Source organism: Synchiropus splendidus, chromosome 3 (assembly GCF_027744825.2).
Source record: "Synchiropus splendidus isolate RoL2022-P1 chromosome 3, RoL_Sspl_1.0, whole genome shotgun sequence".
Lineage (NCBI taxonomy): Eukaryota > Metazoa > Chordata > Actinopteri > Syngnathiformes > Callionymidae > Synchiropus > Synchiropus splendidus.
In genome coordinates, this window is record NC_071336.1 from 11,513,884 (window position 1) to 11,530,663 (window position 16,780).

Consider the following 16,780-nt stretch of genomic DNA (forward strand, 5'->3'; position numbering starts at 1 on the left):
CCTCCTTCTCCGTTGTGGCAGCAAAATGTATTTTAGATAAGACACTAACTGATATAATTGCGAAAGCGTGTGTCGTCACACAACATCGAGGAGGGAGTTCACATCCGACGATTGTCCTTTATCTGCCTGAATCGCCGGAGTGTTGTTTGAAGACCCAACAGCTGTTTTTAAAATTCACCTGAAGTTGTGGTGAGTAACGGTAGCTAAGTAGAACGCTAGCATTAGCAGCATGGGCTGCTAAAAACAATGCGAGTAAACAACAGGAAGACAGCGGGAGACTGCTTGAACATTGCAGTAAAAGTGAGGTACGATCGGGTAGAATTGACCTAATGCAGGCGACTGTGTACAAGTAACGCACGATCGTCTTACACCCAGTGGAGTACTTGTTAAACAAATGAAATCGCCTATAAAGTATGAAGGTCACAACCAAATGAGCTCGAAAATGTTAGCAAACCGAAGTATCACACACGTGTTCACGTTGAGGTGACTGTAACAGCACGATGGGAGTTCAAAACAATGCAAGGACAATGTTTGCTACTCGATAAAATGATACCAATACGAATTGTTAAATACAGTGACGCGTTTCATGTCGGGGTTCAGTCGTTGGTACAGTGTGATAACTCAGTAGTTGGCTGCTTGGGGATGTTGAGCCACGCAAGCGCTGGTGTTTTGGACATGGACAACGGCGCTCGATTTTTCTTCCAATGAGACTTTCAGGAACCAAGTCGATGTACGGAAATTCCACCTTGTCCCAAGTAAAAGTTGCATTCACGGTGGCTAACAAAAGAGTTTGACATAAAAACACAATGGCAAAACATTAAAGTGTGTAACTGAATGCCGTTTGACTATAAAGCAGTGGTATGCATGTTTGCTTTTGAAATCATAACGCTTTCATCTTCCGCCGTACTTGAATGCAGCGCGGCGACCACGTGACCGTGGATTTCTAGCGTTAGCATTTGGTGGCTACGTGGATAAGCTAAGTGTAACAGCCTCAGCGACGGGACAGCGACGTTAAACCCTTCCGTGCAGTCGAAGTCTGTGTGTCACTTCCCTTCGTCTTCAAACAACGTGACAGAACACCATGCCTGGTAAATACCACGCGAAATAGTGCGCGTTCAACTGCGATTGTGCACTTAATGATGTTGTTTGTTTTGTTGACGCTGCCACGCTTTAGCATGGCGCTAACCGATAGCGGGACACTTTGTTTGTATCCCAGCAGGGCTGTTGTTTGACCTCCTGTCGCGGCCACAAACGCGCAGTCAGCTGAAGTTTATCAGTCCAAGCGCAAACTTTACTAGTTGTGTGCTTTAACACTGACGCTATTATTGCTGCTCCGACGTCGGTTCATCCGGGGAGACGTGTTGCTTTTGTTGCCGCGGGGACAGCGTCCTGCACGGGCCCGCTCACTGAAGCCTGGTAACTAGCCGCGTAGCATCTCCGCAGCTCCATCGAGCTGTGTGGATTGAAGTACGCGCAGGTGAGGCCTCCTCACCTGGGGAGTCTGGTAGCATCAGGCTGCGTGCACCCTGGACGCGTTAGCATGCTAAAGCCACGACGACGCAGCACGGAGGGCTTACATAAGCTGTTATGTTGCACACTATTTGTCGCGTCTCCTGCAAGAACGTATGCATCAAAACACTTTTACTCGTCGATATGTTCGTTTTCAGGGACGATATGATCGTGGTGTTGCTTTTTAGTTTTGATCAGATTTATCAGCGAAAGCACGTTTAAATACAGTTATGAGAGACTTGAGAGAATGACGAAATTGATCCGACGTTAAGCAGATTGAACGAATGCTGAAATATGGAAACGATCATGTCAACTGCTGTGCTGGAAAAGGTGCATTTGTGTTAATACTTTTGAAAGTGGACAGCAGTGAGATCTCTGTATGGTTCGATTTTTGTCATGAAATATAGTAATCGTTTAAATTATCCATGGCCATTGAGACATATGAATGAATTACTTTATTTCTTACATAATAGTGAGGGTTGTTGTGACTTTTTGTGTCTGTTTCTGTATGATCAAGGTTAAAATGCATATTAATTCTATATTCTGATTTATTTTGTGTCAGAATTATTGGAAACTTAAACTGTTAATGACCACATGTAAAATAATGCTGTCGTGCACTTTGAAGTGAGGAGCAGTAATTGTTGGTAATCCACACATCAAGGTCCAAACAGCACATTAGTTATGCCATATGCAGCAGAAAGAAGACAGAGGTCACTCAACCCGTGTGAAGGGAAACTCACCGAATACAGTTAGATTGTTTTGAGTGTCATCATGATGACAAGAAATGGAGCAAAATTGCATGTCTATTAAATGATCAGCTTTTCTGCTTGTGGAATTCAGTTCTGTCTGGCAGAAGGAAACACAGAAAACTACAATCACATTTGTGTTCTTGAATGCCTTGTGTTGTACGACATCCACTGAGAGGGCGGGCGGGCGGGCGGGCGTGCGTGCATGTGTGTGTAGTGGTTTAGGAAGATCGCATATCAACTTTGACTTGGCACTGGTCCCAGCAAGTCGCGCATGGCAAGCCTTAGAAGGTTAAAGGGCTAGCATCAGACCCAGACTATGAACTGGGACAATCTGTTCCAATCCACCCAGATTTAGACACAAACACTTTCCCGGTGCTGCAAACAAGAAACCATTCACTTAAGCATTAGGTGATCCTGTCGCCAATAAAATGATGGAAACTGCACGACTCCATAGTTGAATGCAAATTGGGGAAATGCTTGTATGTGCATGAGACAACTTTTTTGTCCATTAAATTTAAAGACCGGATCAGACCAGGGCTGGGCAGTTATGGCAAACATGAGAATCCTGATTAACTGAACCTTGAAGAATATGATATATGATGGTCATTAATACACAAAGCTTTGCAAAAACGTTCTCAATCTGCATAACATTGGGACTTATTTGTTTCAGTGAATGTCAGCCTGCGTCTTTTTTGAGCCCCTCTAAAATGGGCCTCATATGAATAGGATAGGAATGTTTTTTTGTTTTAAACCTAAACAAACAAATTCCATACAAATTGAATAGAATTCATCTAAATGTAACTACATCATACTGCACATCAACAATGGCCTTTTAACATCATTATAAACCTCTTCAAGTACTGTGAACAAGTTTTTTTTTTAAACTGGAAGACTAGCTCACCTTTGTGAGTGACTCTTGAGGTTTCACAGTTCACCTATCACATAGGCACTAAATGGCACCAGTGCAAGCCTCCCCCACTCCATGCACAGGAGTCGAACCCTCTCGCCGACTCTGGCAGAGCTACACGGTGCCGTTTCACCATGGTTACTTTTTGTCTTTTAAAGGAGTGGGCTCACTCTGTGTTGGGGACTTCTGTGCTGTCCATAGTTGCATCTCACTGCGACCACACTGATGGTCTGATCCAGCCTCCACATCCTCTGAGAAGTGATACTGAGCAGTTCTGTGTTTGTAAGCAGAGCGCAGCGTCAGCATGGCTGCAGCAAGGACTCCTTGTCCTGTCAAATATGAATGTGTATTTTTGATTGACTGATCTGTTGAGCATTTTTCTAACTCATCTTGAGATGTAACCAAGGCGGGCCGGTTATTAAGTGCTATGAGTGACAATGGCGGGGAAGGAGATAAAAATAACGACACTCCAGTTTTACTGCTGTTTGAGGCTCAAACTCTTGCTTTCAATTATTATTATTATTATTATTTTAGGTTAGTTGCTGCTTTGCTTGTCAGATGCTGATGGGGTTCATCGGACTTCTGCGAATGACGGTCTCAAGAACAGTCTTGGTTTGTTTTGTCTCAGAGCCAGCAGAGATGAGCGGTCCAGAAGTGGCCAAAACACCAGGAGGAGGTGGCGCTCCAGGCAAGGATGGCAAGGAGCCAGTGGCCAACGGGCATGCTGGAGAGGGTGGCGATGCCAACCCCTTTGCCGAGTACATGTGGATGGAAAATGAAGAGGAGTACAACAGACAGGTGAGACTCGGGGACACAGGAGTGTTTGCCTCCTGCGAGTGGGCAGATGGGTGCCTTGCCAGCCTGTGAACTGTCAGTGCCACGACTCATTGCATCATAAGTGTGTGACTTTTTATGATGGATCATGTGACCCTCTTTGGCCTGCAGGTGGAGGAGGAGCTGCTGGAGCAGGAGTTCCTGGAGCGTTGCTTCCAGGAGATGTTGGAGGAGGAGGACCAGGATTGGTTCATTCCATCACGTGACCTCAACAACCAGGGGGTTGGACAACTGCAGCAGCAGCTCAACGGTCTGTCGGTCAACGATCACCACAGCAACATGGAAGAGGTGGCGGTGAGTGTCCTTGCCACTTGCAAGTGGATTCAGCACATGTTCATGTTTAACACAAGGCGTCTGATCTCAAGTCTTTTGTTTGTGTGCAGAGGAAGAGCATGTTGAATCCTGAAGCCAAGGAGTTTGTCCCGGGAAAGAAATACTAGGAGTCCCCCTCACCCCCGCGGAGCCTCCACACACAAACACACACACACAAAAACATTCATTCATTCTCAGAGACTATAGCGGCCTCGACCGCTCACGCGTGCACACACATACACACAGCCTCTCTACGGCGTGCTGGCAGGCCCAGTTGGGGGGTGGGGGGATTCTTTCATTTCCTTTCTTGATTCTTTGATCTTATTTCCTGTTTATTCCTTGTTGACATCTTGGGGTGTAGGATGGGTGGGGAGGCGAGTTGTGTTACATCCCCGCTTTTGGCGCCGTTATTCGTACATTTCATATGACCGGTCCACATCGCAAACGCTGGCGAGCCCTCGGAACCATGGCAGCTACCGATGACGGGATCTTAGGAAGTGTTGTTTGAAGGTTTCCATGGCGACAAGGTTCAGAACATCCCAGGAGGGCCGCCCTGCCGTTTTGTGGTCCCCACTATCTGCTCAATCCGTTAATGTCATTGGACGTCAGCAGCAGCAGCGGCTTTGTTTCAAATCAAAATGCGAGTCCCACCCCTGCTGGTGTTGTCTGACCTGCTCAGGTGGAATCTGGAAATGTTTTCCCAAAATGACCTTTGATCCAGTGGAACCCGTTAAGTAGAATTAAGATATCGCAGAACGTCTTCAGAGCCTCTTTTAAAGCCATTCCTTGTTTTTTGTTTTTTTCTCCCCGCGGGGAGGATTTGTTTTGAAACTCTGCCCTTGCTAGTTTGCATCAGAAGCTCAACTCCAAATGGGTAAGAAGGAAGAGAAAAAGCCTCTTGCGTTTAGTGTTTTTTCTGTTAGCGTGAAGGAGGAGGTGAAATGTGCCCACTGGGTCAGTTGCACAATTGACGCTCACCCAAAGTAGCAGAGGGGCGGAGACATCGCTTATCAGTGACATCATTGGTGTTGACTCAGAGCCTGCCTCTAATGTTTACTTAACTGATTTATGAAACCAAAACTAAATTGCCCCACGACTTCTTGTCAATTTAAGTCGCAATCACGTCCTTTCGTTAATGGGGCTGAGAGCAAAGTTGGCGCTCACCTTTAAATCCAAACAGACCGACGTCATTTGCATCGTGGGCTTCAAGTATCGACGTTCTAGACCTAAATTTGTGACCCTGTTTGGCTTGAGTTTGGACGCTTGATGTCTCCTCCCTCTGTTATTGAGAAAGCTCTGGTTTTCCATGGCTGGATGTTTGGACCTCTCCTTGGAATTAGCAGGTTTCAATATCGTGCATTGGTTCAAAACGTGTTCACTAGTGAAGTCGTGTGCCAGTCGAATATTTGTCGTGGCGTCATAAGTTCACGCCGTCCAAGTAGGAGTGGTCAAACTGCCAGCGTGGGTTGAGCCCACAGGAATCGTCTGCCAGGTTATTATGCATCCTTCGGTCGTTTTTGGTGATTTTTGTTGTGTTAGAAGACAGGAGCAGTTTAACGAGGTCCAGATGACACAGAGAAATATGAACAATAAAAGTCATGAAAAAAGACAAATAAAGATGTAAAAGACAAAATTGGTGTTTTTTTTTTTTTTTGCTTTGCTTGCATAAAATGACCAGTTTCAAGAGGGTGGACTCCCAGGATGCTGCTGATGTGGGCAGTTCTGGTCCACCACCCATGGTCCTGGACTCTTTAAGAACAAGCCGCCTCGCAGTTTCTGAAGGTGAACTGCTGGACGAGTGGATGTTGTTTAAGGCTGACCAAACAGAATGAACTGTCATTTAAATGTGTTTACATTTTCTTCTATTTGGGAGGAAGGGAAGTGTATAACTCCAGAGTCAGTCAAAAGGAAATGAAGGTTAACAGAGAGGTTTGGTCTGGTGGTCCATTCAATTGACAGGTTTGTGGCATGACTGATCTGGGAGCAGCTGATTCTCTACTGGCTGAAGGAGTGGATGTAGAACTGGTCGCTGTTGGCGCTGTAGTCCATGCTGATGACATCACCGATGCTCCGCGCTCCCAGACTGGCACCTCCCAGTGCTGAAGACTGTCTCAGAGTCAGGAGGCTGTAGCCACGGAAACGGCCTTTCAGCTCATCAGAGGAGGCCGCCTGGTCCAGAACTTGGGTGAATCCTGCCAACAGAGGAAGAGCTGGTGTGAAAGAGGCGAGGCGTGTGATGGGAGGACGCACAGAGAAGGAGCGAACCTGACTGGAGGAGGGGCCAACTCTTCCACACCGAGCCCACGCACAGGATTGGAACGCCCAGCTGGTTGTCCAACAGTGACTGAGGAACAACCGAGGGGGTCAACACACTGAAGTTTCTCACAACAGAAAGCATCTCACCTGGTGAGCTTTAGGCAAAACTGCCTTCACGTGACTGGCCAAAACCTTTCCTGCTTCCGTGAAGACGTGACGACAGAGCGCATCGCCTCCTGCTGCACCTACACAACACAGAGAGCACTTGTGGTGGTGTGACACACTTTTTCATTGTGTGATCATGCGGCTCTTTGACTACATCTGTTACTGCTCCCACTGATCAACTAACACACTGGCTATGAACAGTCACCAATCTTTTTCAGTGCTCAGTAGGTGGCGCCCTCTCAGATGAATAATGTAAGTTTTGTTGAAATGGCTGTTGACATCTGAAGAGACAGCGACATCTAGTGGGCTCTGAAAATGAGCACACCCATCCCCCGAAGTACTGCTGCAGCTGACTCATTACGCCACAAGATTCGTTTGTGAGCACCACTTCAAACTTCTCCGCTTCGTCTCTGCCGTTGCATCCATTGGTGATGTCGCACGAATGGTACCTTCGGCTAGTTTCAGACAGAATCCAGCGAAGTGCGTCTTGTTGAAGTCTCTGTAGAGGTGAGGAAGCATTCCCATCAGACCTGACACCTGCAGATGATTCCACGATCTCACGATCACTGTTGTCGCTGCAGTGGAGGTGGGAGCTTCATCTCACCTGGAAGTATTCCTCCATGGCCTTCCTCACATATGTGACGTCATGAGGGGGTGTGGCCAGTTTGTCTTGGGCATCAAACACGGTCTTCACGGCCAAGTGAGCGATCCAAAATGCTGCAGCGTACCACACACGCATGAAACATCCACTGGTCCACAATAAACCTCCAGTAGTTGTAACGGTTCGTACCGGAGCCCTCGTCGCCCATCAAGTGGCCCCAGCCCCCGCAGCCCACACAGGAGCCATCAGGATTCACCAATTTACAGTTGGACCCGGTGCCTGAAATCAGCACGATTCCTCCTGCGAGCATAGAAAGCACAATAACACAGGCGTGAACTGCAAGTTAGGAACCTCTCAGGATGCTGGTAAAGGTCCGTGTGCTCACCCTGGTCAGTGGCCGTCGCCACGGCACCGATGGCATCGGTGGTGATGAAGAAACGTTCCGAAAGATTTGGGAACGTCCTCTTCATTTCAGCGATCAAACTGTCAAGGGCTGCTTTCTCGTCCCCTCCACTGAGGGACATGCCCTGCACACACAAGCGCGGTCACATGACTGCACCTCACAAAATGCTCACAAACAGGATGACAAACAACTGACCAGCACGCGAAGGGCTGTGTCTGGATCAAGCCCCGCCTTCACCTTGGCTCTCTGGACCATGTCATTGATTGTTTCGATACATTTGGCTACACCCACCAGCTGCACACGAAAAAACGAGTGAGTGAATCACAATCCAATTTCTATGGACCCCAGTCTCACGAGGTTAAAAAAAAAAAGAAAAAAGTTATGTCGTATGACATCACACAGCACAATTAATATGTTAGTTCGGACTTTCAAAAGGCACATACAATTGGAAATACATTAAAATGGAAATACAATACCAACTCCACGCAAGAGTTTATGCACCATAATTATTTACTGCAAAAAAAGAATCTACTTTAATGCTCGGTTCCTCCTTTTCCTCCAACTGTCTGACCATGTTGTTTGGTGTAACTTCTGTTTACTACTTTCTCCGTCATTGGCAAAAAGACTCCTTTGGATCAAATGGAAATCCTCAATGCTGGATCAGAGACATGCTCCTTTTTCTTAAACTGATAACTTTGAGATACACTATCCTTAACATTGCAAGCCTTTTATTTCTTATATAAAGAACTGCTTTGAACTTGGTCAATAAGTGTAGCGTTTTTTTCTAAGTTCTATTTCATCTCGAACTTCTCTCATATGTTTTTGTCATATATTTTTCCATACACGACAGTAAAAATCCACCGCATCCGCACATCATGCGTTATGCTGAGAAGGTGATCGGTTGCCTGCCACCTCTTCAGGACCCAGAGACGTGCAGGTCGGATCAGAGCTGACCCTTCTCACCCTGGACATGGACTGTTTGTTCCTCTTCCCTCTGGCAGGAGGCTACGGTCCATCCAGACCAGAACCTCCCGTCACAGGAACAGCTTCCTCCCCTCGGCCGTCAGACTGTTAAATTCGTGAACAGCCTTTGTTATTTTATTTTATTATTTATTTTTTGACAGCACTTTATTCCAAAGCACTTTCCTAGTTGGTGGGCTCCCCATTAAGAAAGGACATGAAATTTGTTTCTGAATCTGATTCTGAAATCCACCTAAAAGTGGTGACGCGAGATGAAAAAAAAAAAATTCTAATTTAATCCAATTCAACGCAGACGCCTGACCCAGTGGTTGGTGGACGGACCCTCGACGTCAGCCAGGACAGATCCATCTGCAGACACCAGCACTGCTCTGGAGTGAGTCGCTCCTCTGCAGACAAAACACGTGACCATCAGCAGACGCCAGTCAGCGCAGTGTGCCACTGGTTTAGTGTTTAAAGTGACTCGCAGAAGAGAAAAAACAGCCCTAAACTTAAGGCGCCGCGATGACATCTTAACACCATCATGACACAGGCCACACACGCGTATGAGACAACTGTGAAAGACAGTTCTCACCCTTCGATGCCTCCGTACACAACCGCCGACATTTTCCACTTCCTGTTGTGGTACGTGGAACGCGCAGTTCTCGCGACACAAGAGCAACTGGAGTTCTATCATCAGAACACCAGGGGGGGCTGATGTTCCAAATACACCCAACCGTGCGCCAGAGAAGGGACGGAGACGACGAACGTTGTTTCCGTTATTACTCAATGAACAAACTTCCTGAAATGACCTGAAAAGGTACATTATGCAGATAACTAATTATATAATGTGACGGATAAATAGATGCGAACTGAATCAACCACTTTACTTCGCTATGCATTTATTTGAAAAATACGGAATGTATACAACCACGGCGGATACGACCAGCAGTTATTCAAGTTAAATTGTGTGTTTTCTATATGCTGGTATATGCTTCAGCTATATATATATATGTGTACTGGAGTCTAAATCCAACGCAACAACGATAAATAACGGCGCCGCAAGACAATCGCTTTTATTGTGAAAGCGCAACCGGAAACGCCGTTGGCGTGCTCGCCTGGTTTCCCGCGGGTCCATCTCTGCCTGTGAACTTGAGACGAAGTGTGCAACCAACAATCTTCCTCTGGTGGACTTCAACCACAGTGCACGCGCTTGGAAAAGCTCTTTTCCCCCCCCAGAGATGGCCGCGGCGATCCATATTTGATCTGCGTTCAAGCGCGCGCAAAGCGGAAGTGACCGAAAGGGGAAGCTGTGATCGCGAGGGGAAAAAGTGACTTAAAGTTCGAGTCCAGACTCGCTTCCGTGGAGCACCGAGGTCTGCAGTGGTGGGGATTTTCGGTTCGGGTTTTTGAGGCGCGAGTCGCTCCGCTCCTGGGCTCGTGAGGAGGTGCTGCGGGGTCATGGATGCGCACGTCAAAGAGGGACAGCTGTACGTGCAGCATCTGAAGTTTGGGAAGGTAGGAAACTGTACCGACCAACATTCCAACAGCATATGCTCGTCGACACACTGTAACTTGCAAATGATTAAAAACGTCTGCGTTTGACGAGGTTAGACAACTTGATTCAATTTAAACGGATTTACTTCATCTCGAAATACAAGCGTTAATCTCAGACTAGAGTGACACCTTCAAACGACCAATCCAATTGGAGGAATGGAGGCACATTTTCCACAGAATTGGTCGTAATATAAAAGAAAAACAGATCATTGACCAGTTCAGGAAGTTTACAGATAACCACGTGATTATAATAAAACGCCATGATATAAGTCTTATTTGTCATAGTGGGTGAACAACAGTGTAGTTCTTATATACTCCTCACCTGGGCTCCTTAAAGTGTGACCCTCACACACTGAGTGATCCACTTTCCAGTCCCAGTCGGTATAAAAATGTACAAATTCCATGTCACCTCCTCCTGCACGGTGGTCTCCTCAGGCCTCTTGACCCTGCTCTGACTGGACCCAGGGGGAGCTTTCATGAGCCGAACAAGCTAGAAAACCTGGTGAAATGTTGGACCCGTCTTTGTAGAATTTCCATTCAAAGCTCTACTGGTTGTGCTCTGAGTCTAGGCTGAATTGTCCCTGGGATGGGACTCTTCTTCAACAAGGAAACTCACTATAGCAACTTTACGAGTTGAAGAGTGAAGACATTCCAGTAACAAGCAGGAGGAAGGAGGTGTTTCTTTGAGATGGTCCGCTCATCTATCATGCATTATTGTAGCTCACGCAAATTAGTGCCAATACGCAGTTGTCCGTCTGAGTTCTGTGACGTAACCAACTGTTGATGTGTGTGTGTGTTCTCTGTAAAAGGCTCTTTGTTTATCTCTCAGTCCCAGTGGTCATATGACGAAAAGCAAGCAAATGTTCTGTTTCCTGCTGGAAGATCCTCCAAAACACATGACGGCTCTTCCGCACCGCAACAATGAGTGTCAGAACATGTCGGCTGTTATTTGGGCTCAGTCGCTTTCAATTACAGTCGCAACTGATACAACCAGAACAAAACACTTTGCTGAGAGTAAGAAATATAAAATGCACAGTGAGGTGAGCTTCTCCAGTGCATCTTCTGTGTTCACGTGTGGTGTCCACCTCCTCTTCTCTGTTGCCTCCCCTCCTAATGTTGTACAATAATAGATCATATAATACACATTATTAACAAGAAACAGCTACTTGGTTAAACCACACACCAATAATGCTTGAAGGAAGTGAGCAACGTCCTTTGTTCCCTCAGTAATTTTGCCCTGGTTTTCTTGTCCTTTTAACCACACAATTTTTATATGACGACGTGAGTCGTATTAATTCAATGCAGACTTTTTTCTGGCTTGCAAATGATCCACATGACTCATTCTGCCTTCTATCATTGTATTGATTCAAACCACAAATGTTTCTGTCTCCTTGTAATGTTTTTAGAGACGCTGTATCCTGTAGATAGTCTACTATCTATTTGAATGCTCAACACCAGAGCATCACATTCAACGTGAATATTTTGTCATTGGCGTTCGTTGAGTTGAACCTGAACAACTGTTGGAGACATACAGTAAAAAGGGTCCAAACATGCAGACTAGTCACTGACTTCCCTGACCATAAGTCAACTAGTTCGCATATGTTTCTGACTGTACCTTTTGTAAATAGTAATAAAAAAAAGATCTGAAAAATGTGAAAAGGTGGTGTGAAAGATATGTGTCCTTTGATGTGGATGCGACGCCTAGTTGACTCATGAAGCTGTGGGTGACTAATAGCTGATCATAGTCAACTAGTCGCTGCAGGCTCCACATCAAGTTAACACAATATCAGCAAGTCAGACGCATGCACTTTTGTTATCATGTCTTTACTTGGCAGCCATTTAAGGTTGGGGAAAAAAAAAAAAATATGATCATATGATCATAGAGGTAGTGGTGAGTGCTGGAGCCCCGCAGCTAAGAAGGTCGTAGGTTTTACTCTACTGCTCGAGACAATTGACAGGATGGAAAGTGTGTCCTTTCTGCAGCGGCCCAGTGTTTTCTCTGGGCCCTCTGGTTTCTTCCCACTGTCCAAAAAACATGCACAGGTGATGTGGTGATGAGGTGCGAGCACGAGTGGCAGGTTGGCGACCTGTTCATGCATTTGGCTCCAGCTCCCCATGACACTCGTGGGGCATGGAGTAGAAGAGGATGAGATGAGATGGAATAAATATCTGTTTCCGTAGATTTCAAGGTTCAAGGCTGAGAGAGAAAAGATAATCTGAGCTTTGGTTTGTCTTCCAGAAAATATTTCAAACTCATAAGCAGCAGATAGTACTGGCCTATTAATAACCCAGCACTACCTGTTTTGAACCATTTTAGAGCCGTGGAAAAATAAAAATCGATGGATGGTGTCACGATTTTGTGCACATGTGAGGACAGACTGACAGATCGAAGAGTTCAGTTGTGAAACAGGAAGACACCAGCAACACTAGTTCTTTTCTGAGTTTCATCACCTATTTTAGCTGATTTTTCCATTATGCGTATCAGGCATGCACACGCGTGCACGCACACACACTCACACAAGCATACATTAAAATATAGAATGACAGGAAGCGAGTGGGTTTTGTTCGCACCGAACATCCTCCGAGCTTCCTCTTTTTGACCTCCAAGGGTTGCACCTGTTTTTCAGTTGATCACTCAGTGTTTGATGAGGTAGCCGTGTAGTAGAACATGCTGTGGTCTTTTTACTTCACTTTGTATTCTCCATTGGTTAGAGCTTCTGTTTTCAAAATACCGTGTGAATGTTCCATCTTTTCACTGTTTAAAGCTGACCGAAACAAAGACACTGGTTTGACCTGGCCCTCACCAGGGTATACTGCGTGGCCCTGTTGGATAGTCAACGCTCCACCTCTGCTCTTCTCTTCTTTCAGAAGTGGAAGAAGAACTGGTTCGTGCTGTACCCGGCCAGTCAGAATGGAATCGCACGACTGGAGTTCTTCGACTCTCACGGTGGTGGAGGCAGCTCTGGCGGCAGCTCAGGAGGCGTGAGCAATGAAAAGACCCGTAAACTGGACAAGAAAATCATCCGGCTCTCGGAATGCATCTCCATCCTGCCGGCTCTGATTGAGAACTGCCCCAAAGACAACATGACAGCGTTCTGTGTGGAGACCAACTACAAGACATACGTATTTGCTGCGGAGAAGACTGCTGCCAAGGAGTGGATGGACATGATGTGTGACATCGCCTTCAAGGTATGGCCTTGTCATTACCCACGTGTCTTTCATTCGAGTTTCCTTTTTGTTTTCAATCTTGTTCTGTGTGTCTGCAGGGAGGGGGCAGCAGCTGCTGTGCTGCTGATGCTAGCGATGCACCACAGGAGATGCAGATGTCTGAAAACCTCATCTACTACTCCAGGGAGGAGGGTGAGTCACAGGTGGTTGATGAGGAGATGAATGGAGTCAAACCTGGTTCTCTGTTGTCAGTGAATGAATTCTGGGTGACCGTCCAGCGAACGGAGGCTTCTGACCGCTGCAGACTGGCAGGAAACTACTGTCTGAAAGCAGACAAAGACGCTCTGATCCTTAAAGATCCAAAGACCAAGAAGAATGTTCTTGTGTGGCCATACAAGTTACTGAGGAGATACGGAAGAGACCGGGTAAGTGAATCGAGAATGGCGTCTCTCACGGAGGAGGTCAAGGCTGACAGTGACTGATGTTCACGTTCCAGGTGATGTTCTCCTTTGAGGCGGGGAGGCGCTGTGATTCGGGTCCTGGCAGTTTCACCTTTGACACCAAGCAAGGCAATGAGATCTTTGCGCTGGTGGCCCAGGCCATCCAGTCTCAAAAGGCTCTGGAAGATGAGCGACATCTCAGCTATCCCACAAGCTTCGAGTCAGACACCCTTCCTTCACTACACCAATTACGAAACAATGTTGCTATGCCAGCCGGAGGCGGGGACTCCAGCAGCTCCAGCAGTCGAGAGGCGGACGGAGACTCTGGAGGCAGCAAACCCGGATCGGCCGATGGTATTCTGGGGAAGAGAGAGGGAAGTGACGGAGGCAGAGCAGCTGGAGGAGCAGGAAACAAAGGCAGGAGCTTACCAGAGCCACCGGCCAAGTTGGGGATTTTGGTTCGCCCCGGCCATGGAGCAGCTAAAAGTGTGGAGCCTGCTGGATTTTATTCCGAACCAGTTGACTCAGTCCGCCTGCATCTGCAAAACACTGACTCCTTCTACTCAGACCCGGTAGATACTATTAAAGACCAGAGTCAGTCCAGCAGCCCGTCCTCCCCACTTGTGCCTGCCCCTCGGCTTCGGCCCGTGGGTGTTGACACTGGAGGCGGTGCAGCCCAATCGGACCAGCACCGGAAACCACCTGACCTGTACTCCCATGTATACGACCGCATCAATATGGACCTCAGCCAGAAAACCGGCATGCTTTCTCTAGATGAGGCGGGAGGCAGTGGAAGAGGGGGGTCAAGCTGGAGAGCCCAGGACAGTCAGGCAATGGCAGCTTCGTCTCCCCCGGCGCAACGTCAGGAGCACATTTATGACGAACCAGAGGGCTGCGCCCAAGTGAACATAGGGATGAGCATTTACGACGAAGCCCGGCTGGAGCCTTTTGGCCTGTGGGGCGCGGAGGAAGCGGGGTCCCCTATAAGCCTGGATGGAGAATACGACACCCCCACCCACAGACAGTCACCACCGCAGGTGGGGCAGGAAAGATGCCCTCCAAGGTGGCCCAAACCCAGCACGGCGCCCAAACCCAGCAGGTTTGCAAGAAAGGATCCCGAGAAACATGGCAGCAACTTGAACAACAACAACAATCAGCGGAAAAGCAGCGAGGGAGGAGAAGGAGTGAGGGAGCTGTACAGCAAAGTGTCCAAACACAAGCCAGGTACTTCCTGGTACAAACGGAGTAAAACACCACCGCTCAGGTCGCCTGACATCATCTACGACAACCTGGGCGACATTTAACTTTTTTTACAGCCTCCGCTTTTCGTGAACTTTTTTTTTTCGCAGCCCATGAATGCATCGGTTCAGTGTATTATTAAATCTCGGTCCTATGAATGTCTTTTCACTGTACGGTTAATTTAAAATGTCATCAACCTCAGAGGGAATGCACTTGTTCAAATGTTTTTTAAAGGTGATGTGAATACACAAACAGACCGGTGTTAAAAACCAACATGCTAAAATGAAGTCCTGTGTCATGTGATGTCGCTGGCTAGCCCACGCACAACCCAGGAGTTAGCAGCAGAAATTCTGATCGATGGAATTGTATTTCCACTCCATCTGCATTATTGTAGCACGAGACAGAGATTTGAAAGTTGCTGGTCTGCATTTAATATTTTGCACGGATTATGACCGGATGTGTCCGTTGGCAGAATATTTGAAGTAAATCATGGTGAGGGTCTGGCTTTGGGGCAGCTTGCTGAAATGTACGAGTCAGATTTACAGATGTTTCAAACGTAAACATCTGTTAAGAGACATTGGCTGATTGTTTTCTGTACACACAGAGCATGTACTTCCCAAAATACAGCTCCGAACAGACTGAACTGGAACTATTTCAGCACGAAGGCGCGAGTGTGTCTGGACAATAAAAGTCATTGTTTAGTCTCTATATAGATAAAGCTTCTTTTTTGGAGCAAACAGGAAACGCGGAACTCTATTTGGGTCGAGGAAGTGGACTGTGGTCTTACGTGACTGTATGAACTTTTGCACGTTGATAACATGCCTTGCATATGAAGATGATATATAAATGCCTGTATAATTTGACTAATATCAAATAAAATGTCCCTTTGAGCTGCGTCACTATTTCCCCCACTTTCGTAAATGTTCCTTCGGTTTCAGACCTCTGTTTTCGTTCAGTCCTTTTTGTTCCAGTCCACTTAAGCACACAAGCAGCCGAATTATAAACAGCAGCCTCTTTTCATGCTTCATTCTCACTTCTGCTTCTTACTTTTGTGGTTACTCTGCTGTTTGGTTGCTCTGGTGACAGCTAGCTGCTATGACGCAATGTTAGTGTTGGGGCAGCGAGAGCGTGAACTGAAGAAGCTTTGTCACTTCAACACTAACTTTTAGCAACCTTCAAACCACAGCTACCTCTGCTGGCTCCAGCCCCGGCCACTTCTTTCACGGCAGAGAAAGAGAATCGGAGCGCAGAAGAGCAACAACCAACGTCTGTCTTTCTCATTAAACCCTGAATGAACTCGGAAAAAAGGCAGAGTACACACGCACTTGTTTTCAGCCCTTCGCAGAACACGATGTGCTTTTGCTGAATCGTAATACAATGACACATGTTGAGTGCACAGCGATCACACATGGAGAGCTGCAGGCATCACCTCCCCAAAACTTCATATGTGCAACACTGGTGTTGTTTTGTGAAGTAACGTAAGTAAAGCTCCCAAAAGTCATCTACTGAACAATTCCAGGCCAGTACACCCACTCCTGTTACACAAAGGGGGAGAGGCGGAGCTACAGTATCAAACAGTACATTCCCTAATCTATAACTGCACACATAAAGAGACAATGACCAACCAAGTTTCTCGAGGTGAGGAATGCAAATGGCATTAGAAGAATGGAATGAAGAGCAGTG

At 46.8% G+C, this 16,780-nt stretch overlaps 4 protein-coding genes across 7 annotated transcripts in view; 2 read left to right on the forward strand and 2 right to left on the reverse strand.

The window, feature by feature from the left end:
- Window positions 1–5,954, forward strand: paip2b (poly(A) binding protein interacting protein 2B). 2 transcript variants are annotated; one of them, XM_053858990.1, is made up of 4 exons: window positions 1–189; window positions 3,794–3,963; window positions 4,111–4,293; window positions 4,383–5,954. In XM_053858990.1, exons 2-4 carry the CDS (start codon window positions 3,805–3,807, stop codon window positions 4,437–4,439), a joined length of 399 nt encoding a protein of 132 aa, XP_053714965.1. In that variant the 5' UTR covers window positions 1–189; window positions 3,794–3,804; the 3' UTR covers window positions 4,440–5,954. The 2 variants fall into 2 exon arrangements, with proteins under 2 accessions (XP_053714965.1, XP_053714964.1); XM_053858989.1 differs by lacking the exon at window positions 1–189 and adding an exon at window positions 923–1,088 and having other exon boundaries at window positions 4,383–5,953.
- Window positions 5,955–5,960: 6 nt separating this feature from the next.
- nagk (N-acetylglucosamine kinase) lies at window positions 5,961–11,235 on the reverse strand. 3 transcript variants are annotated; one of them, XM_053858987.1, is made up of 10 exons: window positions 10,573–11,235; window positions 9,019–9,103; window positions 7,932–8,030; window positions 7,719–7,860; window positions 7,523–7,633; window positions 7,337–7,449; window positions 7,182–7,269; window positions 6,715–6,812; window positions 6,577–6,655; window positions 5,961–6,503 (listed from the first exon to the last, which is right to left on the reverse strand). In XM_053858987.1, exons 3-10 carry the CDS (start codon window positions 7,989–7,991, stop codon window positions 6,307–6,309), a joined length of 888 nt encoding a protein of 295 aa, XP_053714962.1. In that variant the 5' UTR covers window positions 7,992–8,030; window positions 9,019–9,103; window positions 10,573–11,235; the 3' UTR covers window positions 5,961–6,306. The 3 variants fall into 3 exon arrangements, 2 of the variants coding, with proteins under 2 accessions (XP_053714962.1, XP_053714961.1); XM_053858986.1 differs by lacking the exon at window positions 10,573–11,235 and adding an exon at window positions 9,289–9,857; XR_008414125.1 differs by lacking the exons at window positions 5,961–6,503; window positions 10,573–11,235 and adding an exon at window positions 9,289–9,863 and having other exon boundaries at window positions 6,599–6,655; window positions 6,715–7,231.
- dok1b (docking protein 1b) lies at window positions 9,827–15,987 on the forward strand. Its single transcript, XM_053858975.1, has 5 exons — window positions 9,827–10,211; window positions 13,119–13,439; window positions 13,517–13,610; window positions 13,671–13,843; window positions 13,915–15,987. Exons 1-5 carry the CDS (start codon window positions 10,155–10,157, stop codon window positions 15,160–15,162), a joined length of 1,893 nt encoding a protein of 630 aa, XP_053714950.1. The 5' UTR covers window positions 9,827–10,154; the 3' UTR covers window positions 15,163–15,987.
- Window positions 12,428–16,780, reverse strand: part of m1ap (meiosis 1 associated protein) — a 29,026-nt gene continuing 24,673 nt past the window's right edge. The window contains exon 12 of the mRNA XM_053858983.1: window positions 12,428–12,447. Coding sequence (XP_053714958.1) covers window positions 12,442–12,447 — 6 coding nt within the window. The 3' untranslated portion in view covers window positions 12,428–12,441. The remainder of the gene's footprint in view (window positions 12,448–16,780) is intronic.

What these genes read in the sequence shown, in the direction of transcription:
- nagk (XM_053858986.1), bottom strand. Translation starts at nt 9,320, where the DNA reads ATGTCGGCGGTTGTGTACGGAGGCATCGAAGG. An exon ending in ACACAGCCCTTCGCGTGCTG is followed by an intron (nt 7,861 to 7,931) that starts GTCAGTTGTTTG and finishes TTGTGTGTGCAG; the next exon opens with GGCATGTCCCTCAGTGGAGG. An exon ending in CTGTCTGAAACTAGCCGAAG is followed by an intron (nt 6,813 to 7,181) that starts GTACCATTCGTG and finishes TGTGTTGTGTAG; the next exon opens with GTGCAGCAGGAGGCGATGCG.
- dok1b (XM_053858975.1), top strand. Translation starts at nt 10,155, where the DNA reads ATGGATGCGCACGTCAAAGAGGGACAGCTGTACGTGCAGCATCTGAAG. An exon ending in AGCATCTGAAGTTTGGGAAG is followed by an intron (nt 10,212 to 13,118) that starts GTAGGAAACTGT and finishes CTCTTCTTTCAG; the next exon opens with AAGTGGAAGAAGAACTGGTT. An exon ending in CTACTACTCCAGGGAGGAGG is followed by an intron (nt 13,611 to 13,670) that starts GTGAGTCACAGG and finishes CTCTGTTGTCAG; the next exon opens with TGAATGAATTCTGGGTGACC.
- paip2b (XM_053858989.1), top strand. An exon ending in AAGAGGAGTACAACAGACAG is followed by an intron (nt 3,964 to 4,110) that starts GTGAGACTCGGG and finishes TTTGGCCTGCAG; the next exon opens with GTGGAGGAGGAGCTGCTGGA. An exon ending in GCAACATGGAAGAGGTGGCG is followed by an intron (nt 4,294 to 4,382) that starts GTGAGTGTCCTT and finishes GTTTGTGTGCAG; the next exon opens with AGGAAGAGCATGTTGAATCC.